Source organism: Aquarana catesbeiana, linkage group LG05, assembly GCF_042186555.1.
Source record: "Aquarana catesbeiana isolate 2022-GZ linkage group LG05, ASM4218655v1, whole genome shotgun sequence".
NCBI classification, from domain to species: domain Eukaryota; kingdom Metazoa; phylum Chordata; class Amphibia; order Anura; family Ranidae; genus Aquarana; species Aquarana catesbeiana.
In genome coordinates, this window is record NC_133328.1 from 651527145 (window position 1) to 651550445 (window position 23301).

General features: G+C 49.6%; 1 protein-coding gene across 3 annotated transcripts in view; it reads right to left on the bottom strand.

The window, feature by feature from the left end:
• KCNH2 (potassium voltage-gated channel subfamily H member 2) overlaps positions 1–23301 on the bottom strand; it is a 293700-nt gene that overhangs the window by 247204 nt on the left and 23195 nt on the right. For all 3 annotated transcript variants that reach the window (XM_073632572.1, XM_073632571.1, XM_073632570.1), the window contains exon 2: positions 7416–7646. In XM_073632572.1, the coding sequence (XP_073488673.1) occupies positions 7416–7646 (231 nt within the window). The remainder of the gene's footprint in view (positions 1–7415; positions 7647–23301) is intronic.

Here is a 23301-nt window from a genome sequence, read left to right on the forward strand (position 1 = left end):
AGACCAGTGTGGAAGGCCACCGGAAGGAGACTAGTGTGGAAGGCCACCAGAATAAGACTAATGTGAAAAGCCCCCAAGAGACTGGTAAGGGAAGCCACCAGAAGGAGACTAGTGTGGAAGGCCACCAGAAGGAGACTAGTTTGGAAGACCACCAGGAGACTAGTAAGGGAGGCCACCAGAAGTAGACTAGTGTGGATGCCACCAGAAGTAGACTAGTGTGGATGCCACCAAAGGGAGACTAGTGAGGGAGGCCAGTAGTAGGAGACTAGTGAGGGAGGCCAATAGAAGGAACCAAGTGTGAAAGGCCACCAGAAGGAGAATAGTGAGGGAGGCCACCAGAAGGAGAGTAGTGTGGAAGGCCACCAGGAGACTAGTGAGGGATTCCCCCAGAAAGGGACTAGTGTGGAAGGCCACCAGGAGATGAATAGTGAGAGAGGCCACCAGAAGAAGACTACTGCGGACAGCCACCACGAGACTAGTGAGCAAGGCCACCAGAAGGAGAATAATTAAGGAGACCATCAAGAAGGTGACTAGTGTGGAAGGTCAGCAAGAAGAAGACTAGTTTGCATGGCCACCAGGAGACTATTGAGGGAGGCCAAGAGAAGGAAAATAATTAAGGAGACCACCAAGAAAGAGACTAGTGTGGAAGTTACAGGCCTCAGTGACTGAGGTTAGAGAGACTACGAATACATCCACTGTTGCCCAGTTGTAACTTTATGGTAGAGTGACAAAGGAACTAATACAGAACTGTCAACTAAATCTCACATAACATTTTAGCTACATGGAAGAATCTGAAGTCAATTGGAAGACGGTTCTGTGATCCAATGAGACCAAAATTACTTTTTTTGGCTACCAGACTAAACTCTTCTATTCGGCACCAGCCAAATACTGCATATCATCATAAAGTGGAACACTACTCACCTCCACTCACCTCCACTCCAGCGATGCGGCATCTGCAAGCTCCCTTGCCCGGTCTTCTTCCTTGTTCGGGATCTTTGGCCTTCTCGATCGGCCGTGCCAGCCTGACATAACACACAGAAGGTCTTTCTTCCCGGCACCTGGTATTGTACACTGAGCAGTGTATACAAAGCCTACTGACTGGAAGGTGGAGGGTATATACTTATGCAGTCAGTCATTGTGTACTTTATTTTCCATTGTAATGAAATAAAATCACTTTACCTAAATCTGTTTCCACTTAGAAGTTAAGGGTTGTATACATTAGCATAGGCGTTCATCTATCGAAACTGCATGGAAATATGTTCTGTGCCAATGGGGCAAAATTTGAATGTCCTCTGGCTATACTGTCTGCAGATCGAAAATGTGAAAGGGGAAAATACCTCATTCTGGCCACTAGATGGAGCTGAGAAGCTTCAAATATTTTCTATGATAGCCAGCGCCCTCTAGTGACCTAGACCTAGATATGTGACAATAAAACATGAAAGCTTCATAGGGAGGGAATGCTTTTTATAGATACTTTAAATACGCATTCTCATTTGTGAAGCCGTTGGCCAATGTTGTGAGAGTTTCAGTCACTTTAAAGAGAACCTGTCATCTCGCCCATTCAGGTCACAGTGTCAGGATCACCTTAAAGCCCACCTTCAACCACCGTAATCTCACCTTCCTTCCTCCATTACACCTGCAGGAAAATGCCCAGTGTGGGTTGGTGTCAGAGCTTACACAGCGCCATGAGATCACCCCCCCCCCATCATGTGAGCCTAGGCTCAGGCCCTCCACCACGGAGGGAGGGCAGCACTGGGCGGTGATGGAAGAAGATGCTGTGGGGGAGGTATAAAGGCAAATTTAACTTGGTAGGGTGGATTTTAAAGAGACCCCGTCACTTGCTCTAGCTGGATCTCCTTGAGGGACACAGGGGATGTATGGAGTTTATGGTGTTAATCCATCAGCAGATATCATTTTACAGCAGTGTTAGAAAGTGTCGCCACTAATAAAACGTTTGTCCCCCAAATGTCACAGGCCGGTTGGGTGGGCAGCGTGGCGCCAGTCACATGACACGCCCAGGGAGTTGGTATAAATAAGTCTAAGGGATCGATCCGTTCCCCAGCTCGTCCTTCCACATCCTCCAACCACATCCAATTACCGCTCTGATCCTCTGGCCCGGACGGCTCTCCATAGATCTCTGCAATGCAGTCTGCAGGCTCATTAGTGCCAGCTGACTCCTTCCCAGAGTCCTCTGGGGTCTGCAATGGATACGGCACGGCCTGGCAGGGAAAGCAGTATCGGGTGTCTTCTGCGGAGGGCTTCTTTACATGGGCCGGGAAATGTACACCGAGCACAACATAAAGGGCGCGTTCAGGTGACATTGGCATCTAATCGTTATCCCAACCATCGTCTTCTCCAACAACTGTCCTCTGAGATGCCACCGCCATCACACCGCCATTACACCGCACTCTACAACACAAAGCTGGGAGCACAACACAGGGGAGGGGGCAAGGAAACCGCTCACCACCAGAAGAACATTAGGAAGACCCTGGAAACAATGTAATCCTTGTATAATAATATGAAGACACCTGAAACAACGTAACAAGAGTATAACAGAACAGAGGTACAGGATGGTCAGTGTAATAATCTAGTGGCATATGAGTGGATGGGCTCGGCGTATCCTCTGAGTGACTTTGACATTATGTGCCCGGTGGAGGTCACTCTGCCCTGTCGGTAATTCTCTTGCAATAAACGGATAAATCTGTGAAATGTTATTATTGGAAGGAGATTATAGCCGGCCACACAAATCCTCCCACACACACACACACACAGTTAACCCCGAACACAGAACCCCAGAGAGCTGAGCCCAGGACTCCGCGCTGCAAACTCATCTCATCATTTATCACCCTCAGAACTCTACATAGGGAAAGAATGCCAGAAGTGACCCCAATGTAAGAGCTAAACTCAATGTCAGAGGAGACCTAAATGCCAGAGGTGACCCAGGTATCAGAGGTTACTCTAATGTCAGAGGTGAACCCAGAGTCAGAATGGACCCTGATATCAGAGGTGACCCCACTGCCAGAGGTGACACCCAATATCAAAGGTGACCCCAATGTCAAAAGTAACCCCAGAGCCAGAGGTGTCCCAGATGTAAGAGGTGACCCCATCTCATGGGTCGTCGAGAAGGCTGCAGTTTTCATGATTATAATCTTGACGCCTTGGGAAGCAGTGTTATGGATGGTATCTGACATTGTATTTCTGTGAGAATTGTGGTTGATTCCCGATGTGAGTATGCGGTGGCCTCACATGACCTCCAGGTGCCCTATGTTATGTGGAGATCTGGCCACATCTGTCCCTTCTGATCTGTGAAAGGATTTATACAATGATCCGACAGAACAGCCGCTTCTTGGCCTGTAGAGGTCGAACATTCAGAGGTGAGCATCAGACAGGGATACCTCTCCGGATATCTCCTTAGATACCTCCCTGAATGCCTCCTTAGATACCTTCCCAGATACCTCCCTGGATCCTTCCTTACATACCTCCCCAGATACCTCCCTAGACACCTCTATAGATACCTCCCCAGAATACCTCCTCAGCTACCTCTGCAGACAGCTCACTTGATACATCCTCAGATACCTCCCCAGATACCTCCCTGGACATCTTCTCATTTACCTCCCTGGATACCTCCACATTTACCTCCCTGGATACCTCCTCAGATACCCCCCTGGACACCACCTCAGATACCCCCCCTGGACACCACCTCAGATACCTCTCTGGACACCTCCTCAGATACCTCCTGGACACCTCCTCAGATACCTCCTGGACACCTCCTCAGAAACCTCCCAGGCCCCTCCTTGGATACCTCCTCAGATACCTCCGCAGAAACCTCACTGGATACCTCCTCAGATACCTCCCAAGATACCTCCCTGGGCACCTCAAATACCTCCCTGGACACCTCCTCAGATACCTCCCCAGATACCTCTGCAGACAACTCACTGGATACCTCGTCAGATACCTCCCTGGATACCTCCTCAGCTAGCTGTCATGGATAAACCCAACACATTGTAACCCCCAAAACAGTCCATACATGCCAGATATCCCAGAGGGGGATTGGATTCATAGTCCCCAACATGTTGAGTCTTTTCCATTTCTGTCCATCTTTCCTCATTAATACAAGTGAAGGAAGCTGGGGAGGGGGTCTTAGTGGCTACTGCAGTAATAAGGTCCCTAGGGTGAGTGGAGAATGATCCTCATGACAGCGGACACTTTAATCACCAATCATACACCTTGCCATTGTGGTGACCCCACCAATGTGGGTCATCTAAATGTCCCTGGCATATCAGTGGCTCTTTGGTAGAGTAGCCTGCAAGGTCATTGGGTCCTTGGTGTATCTTCACATGCAGGCCAGTCTGGACCAGTACATAGTAACTGCACATTCCCCAGGACCTGGGCTTCCATGTTGTCTATTATCCAGTCTGATGGCCATCACAAGTATGGACCTGCTGACTACTCCTACCCTCCTCCTCCAGAACACAGGCTAAATAGATAAGCCTGAAGAGGACAATGTGCTCTATGGACCAATCAGCAGTGGCCTACCTCCCCTGTGGGCGGCTGGCCTGGCAGTTTTCTAAATGTTGTTGGCCTTTTGGGTGCCATTTTGTTTTATCTACTTTGTGGCATCTGATGCTTCACTCCACCTGCCAGTAATTGATGGCCCCTAGAGCCATGACATACCCCCCGTGCTTCACCATCACATACCCCCCGTGCTTCACCATCACATACCCCCCGTGCTCCACCATCACATACCCCTGTGCTTCACCATTACATACCCCCCCGTGCTCCACCATTACATACCCCCCGTGCTTCACCATCACATACCCCCCGTGCTCCACCATTACATACCCCCCGTGCTTCACCATCACATACCCCCCGTGCTCCACCATTACATACCCCCCGTGCTTCACCATCACATACCCCCGTGCTCCACCATCACATACCCCTGTGCTTCACCATTACATACCCCCCATGCTCCACCATTACATACCCCCCGTGCTCCACCATCACATACCCCCCGTGCTTCACCATCACATACCCCCCGTGCTCCACCATTACATACCCCCCGTGCTTCACCATCACATACCCCCCGTGCTTCACCATCACATACCCCTGTGCTTCACCATCACATACCCCCCGTGCTCCACCATTACATACCCCCCGTGCTTCACCATCACATACCCCCCGTGCTTCACCATTACATACCCCCCGTGCTTCACCATTACACCCCCCGTGCTTCACCATCACATACCCCTGTGCTTCACCATCACATACCCCCCGTGCTCCACCATTACATACCCCCCGTGCTTCACCATCACATACCCCCCTCTGCTTCACCATCACATACCCCCCGTGCTCCACCATTACATACCCCCCGTGCTTCACTATCACATACCCCCCGTGCTTCACCATCACATACCCCTGTGCTTCACCATCACATACCCCCCGTGCTCCACCATTACATACCCCCCGTGCTTCACCATCACATACCCCCCGGGCTTCACCATTACATACCCCCCGTGCTTCACCATTACACCCCCCGTGCTTCACCATCACATACCCCTGTGCTTCACCATCACATACCCCCCGTGCTCCACCATTACATACCCCCCGTGCTTCACCATCACATACCCCCCTGTGCTCCACCATCACATACCCCCCGTGCTTCACCATCACATACCCCCCGTGCTTCACCATCACATACCCCCCGTGCTTCACCATCACATACCCCCCGTGCTTCACCATCACATACCCCCCGTGCTTCACCATCCCATACCCCCCGTGCTTCACCATCCCAAACCCCCCGTGCTTCACCATTACACCCCCCCGTGCTTCACCATCACATACCCCCCGTGCTTCACCATGACATACCCCCCGTGCTTCACCATTACATACCCCCCGTGCTTCACCATTACATACCCCCCGTGCTTCACCATTACATACCCCCCGTGCTTCACCATCACATACCCCCCGTGCTTCACCATTACATACCCCCCGTGCTTCACCATTACATACCCCCCGTGCTTCACCATTACATACCCCCGTGCTCCACCATTACATACCCCCTGTGCTCCACCGTTACACACCGCCTATGCTTCACCATTACATACCCCCCGTGCTTCACCATTACATACCCCCCCGTGCTCTACCATTACATACCCCCCATGCGCCATCATTACATACCCCCCGTGCTTCACCATTACATACCCCCCATGCTTCATAATTACATACTCCCCTGTGCTCCACCATTACATACCTCCCGTGCTCCACCATTACATACCTCCCGTGCTCCACCATTACATACCCCCCGTGCTCCACCATTACATACCCCCCGTGCTCCACCATTACATACCCCCCATGCTTCATAATTACATACCCCCAGTGCTCCACCATTACATACCCCCCGTGCTTCACCATCACATACCCCCCGTGCTCTACCATTACATACCTCCTGTGCTCCACCATTACATACCCCCTGTGCTCCACCATTACATACCCCCCGTGCTCCGCCATTACATACTCCCCTGTGCTCCACCATTACATACCCCCCGTGCTCCACCATTACATACCCCTGTGCTCCACCATTACATACCCCCCATGCTCTGCCATTACATACCCCCGTGCTCCACCATTAAATACCCCTCGTGCTTCTCTATTACATACCCCCAGTGCTTCACCATTACATTACATACTCCCCCGTGCTCCACCATTACATACCCCCGTGCTCTACCATTACATACCCCCCGTGTTTCACCATGACATACCCCCCGTGCTTCACCATTACATACCCCCCGTGCTCCACCATTACATTCCCCCTGTGCTCTACCATTACATACCCCCCGTGTTTCACCATTATATACCCCACGTGCTTCACCATTACATACCCCCTGTGCTCTACCATTGCCCCCCCCCCTGTGCTTCACCATGACATACCCCCTGTGCTTCACCATTACATACCCCCTGTGCTTCACTTTTGCACACCCCCGTGCTTCACCATGACATACCCCCTGTGCTCTACCAATACATACCCCCTGTGCTCCCCCATTACATACTCCCCATGCTCCACCATTACATACCCCCCGTGCTCCACCATTACATACCCCCCGTGCTCCACCATTACATACCCCCCGTGCTCCACCATTACACACCTCCTGTGCTACTGATCCCACCAGTCATCTCTGTCCCCCACACTGACCTTGTACAATATGGGGCCCCTCACACTTCCCAATGGATCGCCCCTATTGCCTCAGTGTCTCTGTGGCCCTAGGCACCAGCCTATTCTGTCTAATGGTAATAAAAAAACAACAAGGTAACAACAAAGTATCAGCATTGATCCAGTCCGTCCCCGTCTGACCCTGTACAATGTGGGGCCCCTCAGATTCTGGAGACACGATCGGATAGAGGGACAATAACGCACTCACCGTCTTTGCGGTAGAAGGAGATCTCCACCTTACGCTCCTCGGATCCCACCAGGGCCTGAGCGATCTGGGACACGGCGCTGGAGGTGGTGCGCGGGCCGTACAGGAAGTCGCAGGTGCAGGGCCGCTGCATGACCTCCGCCCTGGTGTAGCCGCACATGGAGCAGAAGCCATCGTTGCAGTAAATCACGGCGCAGTTCTCCACGCGGGCGTTGGCGATGATGAACTTCCGGCCTGGGAGGGAAAAAAAAAGGAGAAATTCAGAGACAGACGGAAAGGTTTCCCCCCGATATTTCACTTATCTTCTTCTAAGAAAGACACACAAAGCTCCACCCAAAACCGAACGTTACATGCTGGATCCCGGGGGAGATCTCCTCATCATCACTAAGTGGAATGGTGGTGTCACCTAGACATGTGCACTGCCCAAAAATGCCTTATTTTTTTCTTCGTTCTTCGGGTCGTTCGCTAGGATTGAAATTTGTAAATTCGTAAATTCGAAAATCCAAAATTCGTAATTTCTGAAATTTGAAAATTCGCAAATTCTAAAATCTGAAAATCTGAAATCCGATAATTAGAAAATCTGGAAATTCGAGAATCCTAACCCTGGAAATTCAAAGATTCGAATAATCGAAAATCCAAAATTCAGAAATTCAAAATAATAACTAACAAAAAAACAACTATTAAATTATAGGTATTGGAATTTCCATTCAAATTTGGCTGTTAGCGAACGTAACGAATACAAATTTATCCGAAGTTACGAATGATCCGAAATAACGAATGCCGCTTCTAAACAAATGGAACGGAACTAATTAATAATTGATAATAATAACAAAACGTTTTTATTATTATTGTTTATTATTATTAATTAGTTACATTCCATTAGTTTCGATACGGCATTCATTATTTCGTAAAATTTTTAACTTCGGATAAATTTGTATTCATTACGTTCGCTAACAGCCAAACTTGAAAGGAAATTCTAATACCTATCATTTAATAGTTAGTTATTATTAGTTATTATTAGTTATTATTAGTTAATTATTATTTCAGATTTACAAATTTTCAGATTTTCATTTTTCTTTTGAAATTACTTTTATTTTCGGATTTTCGAATTTCAAAATTTTTGAATTTCCGGATTTTTCGATTTCTGAACTTCCGGATTTTCGAATTCACAAACATTCGAATTTACGAATATTCGGAAAAATTTGTTAAACGTGTTTTCGTTGCTTCGGATGGTGACAACCTGTGAAGTTCTGGTGACCTCCATGCCCAAGAGGGTTAAGGCAGTGCTGGAAAATAATGGTGGCCACACAAAATATTGACACTTTGGGCCCAATTTGGAGATTTTCACTTAGGGGTGTACTGACTTTTGTTGCCAGCGGTTTAGACATTAATGGCTGTGTGTTGAGTTATTTTGAGGGGACAGTAAATTTACACTGTTATACAAGCTGTACACTCACTACTTTACATTGTAGACAAGTGTCATTTCTTCAGTGTTGTCACATGAAAAGATAGAAGAAAAGATTTACACAAATGTCACTGAGGGGTGTACTTACTTTTGTGATATACTGTATACACTATGAGAGGCGTACACACGTGTCGGGATTTAGCCAGGAAAAGGGAAAGCGCGGCGCAGATTATCAGATAAACCAATCAAGCAGAACGGTATTAGAAGCTGAGATCCAATACAAGGGATTATCTCCCCCGTACTCCCTCCCACGTACAACCGCCTGTCACCCTGAGCCAGGAGTGGGGGTGTCCGGGTGAGGGAATACAACTCCCAGCATCACCTATACAGGAATATATATTATTGTATGAGTCAGGACTGAAGGACTACAACTCCCAGCATCACCTATACAGGAATATACATTATTGTATGATAAAGGTCTGAGGGACTACAACACCCAGCATCACCTATACAGGAATATACATTATTGTATGATAAAGGTCTGAGGGACTACAACACCCAGCATCACCTATACAGGAATATACATTATTGTATGATAAAGGTCTGAGGGACTACAACACCCAGCATCACCTATACAGGAATATACATTATTGTATGATAAAGGTCTGAGGGACTACAACACCCAGCATCACCTATACAGGAATATACATTATTGTATGATAAAGGACAGAGGGACTACAACTCCCAGCATCTACCAATCATCCAGCATGCTCTGCATAGTAAGTAGTGGGAGCACTACAAGCCCCAACACAGTCACTGTCCCCCCATCCCCATTCATCTTTTATATAGTGAGAGAACTACAAGTACCAGCATCCTCTGCATGTTTAGTGAGAGGACTACAAGTACCAGCATGCTCTGCGTGTTTAGTGAGAGAACTACAAGTACCAGCATGCTCTGCATGTTTAGTGAGAGAACTACAAGTACCAGCATGCTCTGCGTGTTTAGTGAGAGAACTACAAGTACCAGCATGCTCTGCGTGTTTAGTGAGAGAACTACAAGTACCAGCATGCTCTGCATGTTTAGTGAGAGAACTACAAGTACCAGCATGCTCTGCGTGTTTAGTGAGAGGACTACAAGTACCAGCATGCTCTGCGTGTTTAGTGAGAGGACTACAAGTACCAGCATGCTCTGGAGTGGACTGGAATATCCCAATAAAAGATCATGTTTTGCTGCAATATTCACCTTCAACTCAGAAACTTCCCCAGCAGTACTTTGTTCTGCCACTAGATGTCCTCAGTCAACTCACTTCCTCAAAGCCCAGGTCACCCTGGACCCTCCCCCAGCCTGTTATTGGACATAGAGAGAGGAGAAGCAGCACAATGGTGAACTCCTTTCTCTGTCACTCTGCTCTCTCCTCCTATCAGCATGCTTCCTGAACGGATTGGCTCCTGGCGCTGCTTCTCCCTCCCCCAGTCTGAGCTCTGGGTATCACGCCATTTGTATTAAATAACTGACACGCGGATGAGTTGTGTCCTCCATTTGCCTGGAATTCAGTATGTAAGGAAAAAAAACGAGCGCCTGATTGGCCGATGGGGGGGGGGTGACACAGACAGCGGCGGCCCCCCGGCTCCTAACCTCGCACTCGCCTCCTTCCTCCTAATTATCGCCGAGTTTTCTGATAATCTCCATAGCAACCTGCCAAATATTTATGAACATTTTCTGATTTAATGAGCGGGTCGCCGCTCCGCGCCGTCTTTATTTTTGTGTAATTGGCGGGTATTTTGGGGTCTTTTGTTGTGTTTTATTGTCGGCGATCCTCAGACGATCCATGAGAGGAGCGGATCAGACTCCCCGGCGGGAGGAGAACAACAGGCGCCATAATCGCAGGAAGCGGAGGGAGCGGGGGAGGCGGGCGGCGGCGGCCTCTGCGTTGTCAGCAGAAACGACTCTACGCCGCGCCGCATGCTGTGCAGCACTGCGGCGGGGGGGGGGAGCAGTGGTTCAACCACCACCCCCCCGACCAGCTGAGCTCACACTCTAATTGTGGTTCCCGGGTCAGAGAGCGCCCCCCGGAGGAAATCTCTTGCAGCTGTATTTGCAGAGAAAGGGGGTTCTACAAAGTATTGACTCCGGGGGGCGCCATACAAATGCCCCCCCCCACACTTTTCACATATTTATTTGTATAATTTATCATTTTCCTTCCACTTCACAATTATGTGACACTTTGTGTTGGTCTATCACATAAAATCCCAATAAAATACATTTATGTTTTTGGTTGTAACAAATTGTGGAAAGGGGTATGAATACTTTTGTCAAGGCACTGGATGTCAGAAGATGGTATGACCAATAGAAGGCCTCCCATGTGTCCTCCCTCCGTCTGTACATATAATCGGGGCGTATGCCGTGCCAGCGCTCTGCATATGACACACACAGAAGATACAATCCTCACCCTCCACCTTCACCACTCAGCGTGTTCAGAACATCACTTCTCCGAATACATAATGAGATGTAATGGATCGTTTCGGAAGAGACGGATTAATGGACAATAAGTGCTCCGTCCACACAGGAGGGATGTGGTGGGACACGTCATCCTCATCAATGCCGGACCGATGTGACCTCATCATCAAGGTATCACTGTGACCTCATCAATGCCAAACCGGTATGACCTCATCAGAGGGGCCCAGCCCGCTGTGACCTCACCAATGCCTGACTGAAGTGACTTCCCCATCAAAGGATTGCTATCAACTGATTAATGCTGGAATGCTAGCACCTCATTGTTGGGGGGGTCACTATGACCTTTTATCAAGGCCTGATCACTGTGACCTCAGAGAGATTGCTACGACTTCATTAATGCCAGACCCATGGGATCTCAGCATTGGTGGACTGCTATGACCTCATCAATCGCAGATTAAAGTGATCATCATCAGAGAATCGATATGACCTCACTAATGACAGACTGCTGAGATCTCATCAGTAGGAGATCGCTGTGACCTCATCAATGTCAGAGCACTGGGAGATCATTAATTGGGGGATTGCTATGACGTCATCAAAGTCAGCCAACTCAGACTTCTACATCAGGGGATCATCACTATGACCTCATAAATGCCAAACTGAAGTGACCTCATCATCAGGGGATCAATATGACCTAATTAATGTCAGGAGACAAGTGTGTGCCCCAACCAGGAGACAGGTGTGTGCTCTATCCAGGAGACAGGTGTGTGCTCTATCCAGGAGACAGGTGTGTGCTCTATCCAGGAGACAGGTGTGTGCTCTATCCAGGAGACAGGTGTGTGCTCTATCCAGGAGACAGGTGTGAGCTCCAACCAGGAGACAGGTGTGTGCTCTATCCAGGAGACAGGTGTGTGCTCTATCCAGGAGACAGGTGTGTGCTCTATCCAGGAGACAGGTGTGAGCTCCAACCAGGAGACAGGTGTGTGCTCTATCCAGGAGACAGGTGTGAGCTCCAACCAGGAGACAAGTGTGTTCTCCAACCAGGAGACAAGTGTGAGCTCCATCCAGGAGACAGGTGTGAGCTCCATCTAGGAGACAAGTATGTTCTCCAACCAGGAGAAAGGTGTGAGCTTCAACCAAGAGACAGGTGTGAGCTCCATCCAGGAGACAGGGGTGTGCTCCATCCAGGAGACGAGTGTGTTCTCCATCTAGGAGACAGGTGTGAGCTCCAACTAGGGGACAGGTGTGAGCTCCAACCAGGAGACAGGTGTGAGCTCCATCTAGGATACAGGTGTGTGCTCCATTCAGGAGACAGGTGTGAGCTCCATCTAAGAGACAGGTGTGAGCTCCAACCAGGAGACAGGTGTGAGCTCCAACTAGGAGACAGGTGACTGGTGTTGGAGCTTCCCATCATTCTTCCCTGTCTGTCCTATGTAAGAACTAAATCTTCCCTGCCCCACCCCCATCCAGGTACATGGCGGACTACCCTCCATTTACTTCCATGAGGAAGATGATCAATAACCTGACAACCTGAGACTCATATCCAGGGACACTTGGTCGTGTTTTACACAGGTTACTGCACTGCGGAGATCTTCCCGTCTGATTTGCAGAATGTCCTGGTGAGTTGGCAGCCCATTCACTTCAATGTTTGAACTCAACGAACGTTAACGCAGTTTTCACCCCTCCCCCACCCTATTCCAAAGTAAAAAAATCAGTTTCTGTCGGACTTTAATTCTCAGATTGCGAGATGTCTCTGGAGGAATCGGCTGAGGGGGAGGGGCCTGCGATGGTAATTAGCGCCCATTAGGTGATCAATTTGTTACATTATAACAATTGTGGTTTCCGTAAAATCTTCACAATCAGTCTAATGATGATAATGGAGGAAATCCGCACTTCCTGCCCCTCCCCCACCATAAACCGCGGCACAGAGGGGACTACAAATCCCAGACTAGAGCAACAGATACCGAGAATTACACCCAACTTACAGACAAGAGAAGTAGTACTGTGCAGAGTCCATACATACAGAATAAGAACAGATACCGAGAATTACACCCGAGGTGTGAGCTCCATGCAGGAGACAGGTGTGAGCTCCATCTAGGAGACAGGTGTGAGCTCCATCCAGGAGACAGGTGTGAGCTCCATCTAGGAGACAGGTGTGTGCTCCATCTAGGAGACAGGTGTGAGCTCCATCCAGGAGACAGGTGTGAGCTCCATCCAGGAGACAGGTGTGTGCTCCATCTAGGAGACAGATGTGAGCTCCATCTAGGAGACAAGTGTGAGCTCCAAGTAGGAGACAGGTGTAAGCTCCATCCAGGAGACAGGTGCGAGCTCCATCTAGGAGACAGGTGTGAGCTCCACGTAGGAGACAGGTGTGAGCTCCATCTAGGAGACAAGTGTGAGCTCCACGTAGGAGACAGGTGTGAGCTCCACCCAGGAGACAGGTGTGAGCTCCATCCAGGAGACAAGTGTGTGCTCCATCTAGGAGACAGATGCGAGCTCCATCTAGGAGACAAGTGTGAGCTCCAACTAGGAGACAGGTGTGAGCTCCATCCAGGAGACAGGTGCGAGCTCCATCTAGGAGACAGATGTGAGCTCCATCTAGGAGACAAGTGTGAGCTCCACGTAGGAGACAGGTGTGAGCTCCAAGTAGGAGACAGGTGTGAGCTCCAACTAGGAGACAGTTGTGAGCTCCATCTAGGAGACAGGTGTGAGCTCCATCTAGGAGACAGGTGTGAGCTCCAACTAGGAGACAGGTGTGAGCTCTATCCAGGAGACATGTGTGAGCTCCATCTAGGAGACAATTGTGAGCTCCAAGTAGGAGACAGGTGTGAGCTCCAACTAGTTGTGAGCTCCATCTAGGAGACAGGTGTGAGCTCCATCTAGGAGACAGGTGTGAGCTCCAAGTAGGAGACAGGTGTGAGCTCCAACTAGGAGACAGTTGTGAGCTCCATCTAGGAGACAAGTGTGAGCTCCACGTAGGAGACAGGTGTGAGCTCCAAGTAGGAGACAGGTGTGAGCTCCAACTAGGAGACAGTTGTGAGCTCCATCTAGGAGACAGGTGTGAGCTCCATCTAGGAGACAGGTGTGAGCTCCAACTAGGAGACAGGTGTGAGCTCCATCCAGGAGACAGGTGTGAGCTCCATCTAGGAGACAAGTGTGAGCTCCAAGTAGGAGACAGGTGTGAGCTCCAACTAGTTGTGAGCTCCATCTAGGAGACAAGTGTGAGCTCCACGTAGGAGACAGGTGTGAGCTCCACCCAGGAGACAGGTGTGAGCTCCATCCAGGAGACAAGTGTGTGCTCCATCTAGGAGACAGATGCGAGCTCCATCTAGGAGACAAGTGTGAGCTCCAACTAGGAGACAGGTGTGAGCTCCATCCAGGAGACAGGTGCGAGCTCCATCTAGGAGACAGATGTGAGCTCCATCTAGGAGACAAGTGTGAGCTCCACGTAGGAGACAGGTGTGAGCTCCAACTAGGAGACAGTTGTGAGCTCCATCTAGGAGACAGGTGTGAGCTCCATCTAGGAGACAGGTGTGAGCTCCATCTAGGAGACAGGTGTGAGCTCCAACTAGGAGACAGGTGTGAGCTCTATCCAGGAGACATGTGTGAGCTCCATCTAGGAGACAATTGTGAGCTCCAAGTAGGAGACAGGTGTGAGCTCCAACTAGTTGTGAGCTCCATCTAGGAGACAGGTGTGAGCTCCATCTAGGAGACAGGTGTGAGCTCCAACTAGGAGACAGGTGTGAGCTCCATCCAGGAGACAGGTGTGTGCTCCATCTAGGAGACAGATGTGAGCTCCATCTAGGAGACAGGTGTGAGCTCCAACTAGGAGACAGGTGTGAGCTCCATCCAGGAGACAGGTGCGAGCTCCATCTAGGAGACAGATGTGAGCTCCATCTAGGAGACAAGTGTGAGCTCCACGTAGGAGACAGGTGTGAGCTCCAAGTAGGAGACAGGTGTGAGCTCCAACTAGGAGACAGTTGTGAGCTCCATCTAGGAGACAAGTGTGAGCTCCACGTAGGAGACAGGTGTGAGCTCCAAGTAGGAGACAGGTGTGAGCTCCAACTAGGAGACAGTTGTGAGCTCCATCTAGGAGACAGGTGTGAGCTCCATCTAGGAGACAGGTGTGAGCTCCAACTAGGAGACAGGTGTGAGCTCCATCCAGGAGACAGGTGTGAGCTCCATCTAGGAGACAAGTGTGAGCTCCAAGTAGGAGACAGGTGTGAGCTCCAACTAGTTGTGAGCTCCATCTAGGAGACAAATGTGAGCTCCAACTAGGAGACAGGTGTGAGCTCCATCCAGGAGACAGGTGTGAGCTCCATCTAGGAGACAAGTGTGAGCTCCAAGTAGGAGACAGGTGTGAGCTCCAACTAGTTGTGAGCTCCATCTAGGAGACAAATGTGAGCTCCAACTAGGAGACAGGTGTGAGCTCCATCCAGGAGACAGGTGTGAGCTCCATCTAGGAGACAGGTGTGAGCTCCAACTAGGAGACAAATGTGAGCTCCAACTAGGAGACAGGTGTGAGCTCCATCCAGGAGACAGATGTGAGCTCCATCTAGGAGACAAGTGTGAGCTCCAACTAGGAGACAGGTGTGATCTATCTAGGAGACAGGTGTGAGCTCCATCCAGGAGACAGGTGTGAGCTCCATCCAGGAGACAAGTGTGTGCTCCAACTAGGAGACAGGTGTGAGCTCCAACTAGGAGACAGATGTGAGCTCCATCTAGGAGACAAGTGTGAGCTCCATCTAAGAGACAAGTGTGAGCTCCATCCAGGAGACAGGTGTGTGCTCCATCTAGGAAACAGATGTGAGCTCCATCTAGGAGACAGGTGTGAGTTCCATTCAGGAGACAGGTGACTGGTGTTGGGGCTTCCCATCATTCTTCCCTGCCCCACCCCCATCCAGGTACATGGCGGACTACCCTCCATTTACTTCCATGAGGAAGATGATCAATAACCTGAGAACCTGAGACTCATATCCAGGGACACATGGCGGTGTTTTACACAGGTTACTGCACTGCAGAGATCTTCCCTTCTGATTTGCAGAATGTCCTGGTGAGTTGGCAGCCCATTCACTTCAATGTTTGAACTCAACGAACGTTAACGCAGTTTTCACCCCTCCCCCACCCTATTCCAAAGTAAAAAATCAGTTTCTGTCGGACTTTAATTCTCAGATTGCGAGATGTCTCTGGAGGAATCGGCTGAGGGGGAGGGGCCTGCGATGGTAATTAGCGCCCATTAGGTGATCAATTTGTTACATTATAACAATTGTGGTTTCCGTAAAATCTTCACAATCAGTCTAATGATGATAATGGAGGAAATCCGCACTTCCTGCCCCTCAGCCGCCATAAAACGCGGCACAGAGGGGACTACAAATCCCAGACTAGAGCAACAGATACCGAGAATTACACCCAACTTACAGACAAGAGAAGTAGTACTGTGCAGAGTCCATACATACAGAATAAGAACAGATACCGAGAATTACACCCGGCATACAGGACAAGAGAAGTAGTACTGTGCAGAGTCCATACATACAGAATAAGAACAGATACCGAGAATTACACCCGAGGTGTGAGCTCCATCCAGGAGACAGGTGTGAGCTCCATGCAGGAGACAGGTGTGAGCTCCAACTAGGAGACAGGTGTGAGCTCCATCCAGGAGACAGGTGTGAGCTCCATCTAGGAGACAGGTGTGAGCTCCATCTAGGAGACAGGTGTGAGCTCCAACTAGGAGACAGTTGTGAGCTCCATCTAGGAGACAGGTGTGAGCTCCATCCAGGAGACAGGTGTGAGCTCCATCTAGGAGACAAGTGTGAGCTCCAAGTAGGAGACAGGTGTGAGCTCCATCTAGGAGACAGATGCGAGCTCCATCTAGGAGACAAGTGTGAGCTCCAACTAGGAGACAGGTGTGAGCTCCATCCAGTAGACAGGTGCGAGCTCCATCTAGGAGACAGATGTGAGCTCCATCTAGGAGACAAGTGTGAGCTCCACGTAGGAGACAGGTGTGAGCTCCAAGTAGGAGACAGGTGTGAGCTCCAACTAGGAGACAGTTGTGAGCTCCATCTAGGAGACAGGTGTGAGCTCCATCTAGGAGACAGGTGTGAGCTCCAACTAGGAGACAGGTGTGAGCTCCATCCAGGAGACAGGTGTGAGCTCCAACTAGGAGACAGTTGTGAGCTCCATCTAGGAGACAGGTGTGAGCTCCATCTAGGAGACAGGTGTGAGCTCCAACTAGGAGACAGGTGTGAGCTCTATCCAGGAGACAGGTGTGAGCTCCATCTAGGAGACAATTGTGAGCTCCAAGTAGGAGACAGGTGTGAGCTCCAACTAGTTGTGAGCTCCATCTAGGAGACAGGTGTGAGCTCCATCTAGGAGACAGGTGTGAGTTCCAACTAGGAGACAGGTGTGAGCTCCATCCAGGAGACAGGTGTGTGCTCCATCTAGGAGACAGATGTGAGCTCCATCTAGGAGACAAGTGTGAGCTCCAACTAGGAGACAGGTGTGAGCTCCATCCAGGAGACAGGTGCAAGCTCCATCTAGGAGACAGATGTGAGCTCCATCTAGGAGACAAGTGTGAGCTCCACGTAGGAGACAGGTGTGAGCTCCAAGTAGGAGACAGGTGTGAGCTCCAACTAGGAGACAGTTGTGAGCTCCATCTAGGAGACAGGTGTGAGCTCCATCTAGGAGACAGGTGTGAGCTCCAACTAGGAGACAGGTGTGAGCTCCATCCAGGAGACAGGTGTGAGCTCCATCTAGGAGACAAGTGTGAGCTCCAAGTAGGAGACAGGTGTGAGCTCCAACTAGTTGTGAGCTCCATCTAGGAGACAAATGTGAGCTCCAACTAGGAGACAGGTGTGAGCTTCATCCAGGAGACAGGTGTGAGCTCCATCTAGGAGACAGGTGTGAGCTCCAACTAGGAGACAAATGTGAGCTCCAACTAGGAGACAGGTGTGAGCTCCATCCAGGAGACAGGTGTGAGCTCCATCCAGGAGACAAGTGTGTGCTCCAACTAGGAGACAGGTATGAGCTCCATCCAGGAGACAGGTGTGAGCTCCAACTAGGAGACAGATGTGAGCTCCATCTAGGAGACAGGTGTGAGCTCCATCTAAGAGACAAGTGTGAGCTCCATCCAGGAGACAGGTGTGTGCTCCATCTAGGAGACAGGTGTGTGCTCCATCTAGGAGACAGGTGTGTGCTCCATCTAGGAGACAGGTGTGAGCTCCATCTAAGAGACAAGTGTGAGCTCCATCCAGGAGACAGGTGTGTGCTCCATCTAGGAAACAGATGTGAGCTCCATCTAGGAAACAGGTGTGAGTTCCATTCAGGAGACAGGTGACTGGTGTTGGGGCTTCCCATCATTCTTCCCTGCCCCACCCCCATCCAGGTACATGGCGGACTACCGTCCATTTACTTCCATGAGGAAGATGATCAATAACCTGAGAACCTGAGACTCATATCCAGGGACACTTGGTGGTGTTTTACACAGGTTACTGCACTGCGGAGATCTTCCCGTCTGATTTGCAGAATGTCCTGGTGAGTTGGCAGCCCATTCACTTCAATGTTTGAACTCAACGAACGTTAACGCAGTTTTCACCCCTCCCCCACCCTATTCCAAAGTAAAAAATCAGTTTCTGTCGGACTTTAATTCTCAGATTGCGAGATGTCTCTGGAGGAATCGGCTGAGGGGGAGGGGCCTGCGATGGTAATTAGCGCCCATTAGGTGATCAATTTGTTACATTATAACAATTGTGGTTTCCGTAAAATCTTCACAATCAGTCTAATGATGATAATGGAGGAAATCCGCACTTCCTGCCCCTCAGCCGCCATAAAACGCGGCACAGAGGGGACTACAAATCCCAGACTAGAGCAACAGATACCGAGAATTACACCCAACATACAGGACAAGAGAAGTAGTACTGTGCAGAGTCCATTCATACAGAATAAGAACAGATACTGAGAATTACACCCGACATACAGGACAAGAGAAGTAGCACTGTGCAGAGTCCATACATACAGAATAAGAACAGATACCGAGAATTACACCCGACATACAGGACAAGAGAAGTAGTACTGTGCAGAGTCCATACATACAGAATAAGAACAGATACCGAGAATTACACCCGACATACAGGACAAGAGAAGTAGTACTGTGCAGAGGGTGTGGCTGCTTGTGGAGCAGCTGAAGTCTATGTGGTGCTGAGCTCCTCTGATGTCTGGTACAAGCCCAGGGTTGGGCTCCCCTGGGCGGGGATCTCTCTCAGGAGAGTCCCAGGCTTTCCGGCCTACACAAGGACTGTCAGGTGAAGCTGTGGTTGGTGGTGAAGCCGGAGGACAGAGTTCTGGGAATGGGAAGCAATCTGCAGAGACTGTAAGTAGACGTGGAAATGTTTGTATGAAAAGTACCCATAATACTGATAAAAGGAAGTCTGGTGATGTTATTCAGCAAAAGAGTTCTCAGTCCATCCAGTCATTGCAGGCCCAGCAAGCCCAGCACAGTGCAGCTCAGTCTACTCAGAGACATGTTATTATCACTCAGCACAGTCCAAACTCTGGAAGTGCAACTCAAAGAACCCCTCAGAGTGGGGCTCATTCAGTCCAGGAACATACTAATAACACCCAGTACAGTCCAAGTTCTGGAAGCGTGATCCAATCCAGCCAGCCATTGCAAGCCCAGCACAGTGCAGCTCAGTCTGTTCAGAGACATGTTATTGCTCAGCACAATCCAAACTCTGGAAGTGCAACTCAATCCAGCCAGTCATTATAGTCAATGCAAACCCCTCAGAGTGGGGCTCATTCAGTCCAGCAACTTACTAATACCACCCAGTACAGTCCAAGTTCTGGAAGTGTGATCCAATCCAGTCAGCCATTACAACCACAGCAAGCTCAGCAGAGTGCAGCTCATAGAGCTCAGAGTGGAGCAGAGACATCGGTTTCTCCCAGTACTCCTCGCAAATACACCAGAACTTCCTTAGAACAGAAAACCATTAAAGAGAACTTACAACAGTGTGTAATGGTGGGCAGCAGCCAGAGACGTTCATCGCGTTCTAAGTTGCAGCAGAATAAAGAGGAGGGTGGTAATAATTTTCCACAATCTGCCCCAGTGAAACCATCTACACCCAGCAGAGACCCTCAGACCAGCACTGGTAATGGGAAGGTGGATCAGGATTTCAAGCGTCCTGCAGCCGCGAAGCAGAAAGTGTTAAAGTCTGAACCTGCGCTGCACCTGGCTGACAAAATTCCTTTCCTGGTAAAAAGAATGGAGTCCCTGAGGAAAGCCAAGACTAAGATCCAGAAGCAGATTGAATGTGTTTATAGACTTAAAGCTGCCAACCCCAAGAAGGAAATTTTATATGACAGCAAACTGAACTCCCTGGGCATTGAACTGGCTGGCGTGTCAAAGGACATTGATGCTGTTCTGGAAGAACTGGGACCAGTGGCGGAGGTGTACCACAATCGTGATCGATTTGAGGCGGGATTGAGTGGAAGGATTGAGTCTTCTACAGAGTCAGACTCTGGGGATTCGGTCCAACGCACGCAGCCACCACATGTGGCTCCTGAAGGGAAGACTGTGCAGCCTCTGGAGGACAGTGAGGTTGGAGTAGATCCTCCTGCTGGACTTCCAGCTCTGGAGGGTGGTGGGAACATCAGTATAACCCAGCAGACATTTACAGTACAGGAGACTCAGAGGAGTGACATGGTGGACTCCCAGCACATGGATTGTGAGAACAGTGCTGCTGCCACTAATACTCCTGGTGGGAGCCATGCTGGGGGGACTGGTGTTCATGGTGGGAGCCATGCTGGGGGGAGCCATGCTGGGGGGACTGGTGTTCATGAGGGGAGCCATGCTGGGGTGACTGGTATTCATGGGGGGAGTAACACTGGGGTAACTAGTAATGATGATATGAGGTGCAGTGATGATGTCACTAATATTGATGTGGTGAATAATTCTGATGTTATCAATGCTGGTATATCTGAATGGGGTCATCAGCAGTCTGAGGGCTCTGAGAATGTAGCGATGGAGGAGTCAGTTCAGAATAACTCTCAGGATTTCCCCCCTTTGGTAGATCCACCACCTGCTCCACAAGGGAATGCTGGTCCATCTGGTCATGTCCCTCCTCGGAATGCCTGGAGCCGTGGGGCCCCTTCTTTTTCCACCAGTAACAATTATACTGGTCAGGCCTTTAAGAGAAGGAATGTGGTCAGATTGAAGCATAGGGGTTCCAGAGAGGAGCTCCCTGATAGGAGGTTTGTAGTAAGGGAGTTGTTGTGTCATCAGATGGGGTTTGCTCCTGCAGACATACTGGCAGTCATCAATCTCCCTGACAGACAAGGTTATGATGTCAGCTTTAAGCTCATGTCTGACTTAGACAGGTTCTGGGCCAGTTTCAGTGGTTTGCGGGATAAAGAGGGTTGGAGGAATTTCATCTTTATTCCCATCTCCAAACCTGACACAGCAAATGTTACCATCATGTTCTGGAATGAGTCTGTGCCCCCCCAGGATGTTGTCATCTGGCTCAGAAGACATTGTGAAATGGTTTCTGAGTTGACAAAAACTAAAGACAGTGATGGGATCTGGACGGGTGGTTGGAGGGTTCTTGTTAAGTTGAGGCAAAGTAACAATGTTACCCATCACCTGCCAAACTCTTTTTTCATTGGGCGGGAGAGAGGAGTTTGCTTCTATGCAGGTCAGCCCAGGTTATGTTATAAATGTGGTAAATCTGGCCATGTGGCGAATGTTTGTACGATCCTGAAGTGTAATCTTTGTGGGGAGGTTGGCCACATCAGTTCTACCTGTGAGAAGGTTAAGTGCAATCTGTGTGGTGGGCTTGGCCATTTCCATAGGGATTGCCCGGAGGCCTTCCATAATAAGGATGGGGAATCTGCAGACAATGAATTGTTGGCTGCAGCAGAACAACTAGAGGAGGAAGCTTTAATGAATGGGGCTGTATTGACTAGGGAGGAGGTGGTCCCGGAGGTCCAGGAGACTACTCCCGGGCGGACGGACAGTGTTCAGCAGGCTGAGGAGCAGCCGGCCCCACATTCCTCTTCTGTTCCAGTTCCTGTCTCTGTGAAGATCACTGGTCAGAAGAGGAGGAATAGGAAAAAAGATAAATCTACCCGTAAACCCGAAAGTGACTGGACATTAGTGCAGAAGCCAGCTAAAAAAGTGAAAGGGGCACCAGAAGTGGGTACGGCACTTTCCACCAATAGGTATGAAGCCTTATCAGATTCGGATGCTGACTTCTATTCTCTGGAGGCCCAGGAACTGGAGCAGGAATTAAAAAGAGTGGAAAAGGAGTATGTGATTGGCTCAGAGGATGACCCGCCCACTAAGAGGCGTCCGCCCCCTGATCCTGGATCCGCAGAATCTGATATGGAAACTGGTAGTCAGCAGAGTGACTCAGATTCTGACTTATAATGGAATGTTGGAGAAGTATAGATTTATGGGAAGGAGTCTTATTGTCACATTTATTCCTATTGATGCTCTTTAACTGCTAAGTTTTTGACCTAAACAACATGTCAGTAATTGTTGTATTTATGTTATTTTCAGTCAGTTAGTTGGTTATTATGTATCTTGTTTGTTTTTTACAAATAAAAATCTCCATACATACAGAATAAGAACAGATACCGAGAATGTATTCCCCTCCCCCGCAGTGTGTCCTCCCCATTACCTCTCTCTGGGTCAGATTTACAGCTTCCATCGTACACTTTTCACCCTCTCTGCGCTGACTCCGCCCCCTCTCATACCGTCCTATGGTTTTTCTGCTTCTTATCTATAAATTGGGGTGAATTCCGGTGACAATATTTCTATATAAAGTCTGGATATAGAGATCCGGATTGGAAGGTTCCTCCGGTGAAGAGGTCCTGTCTCTGGATCCACTCTCCATGACGCGGGCCGTGGCGCCCGTGACACGTGTTTATGAAATCTCAGCCATTCTCCAGGCCTGCCGGGAATCAGGTCCTTGTCAGGATCCGCCATATATAACACTTCCATGAGTCACGCCAGAGACGCAGGCCTCCTCGCTGACTGCATGA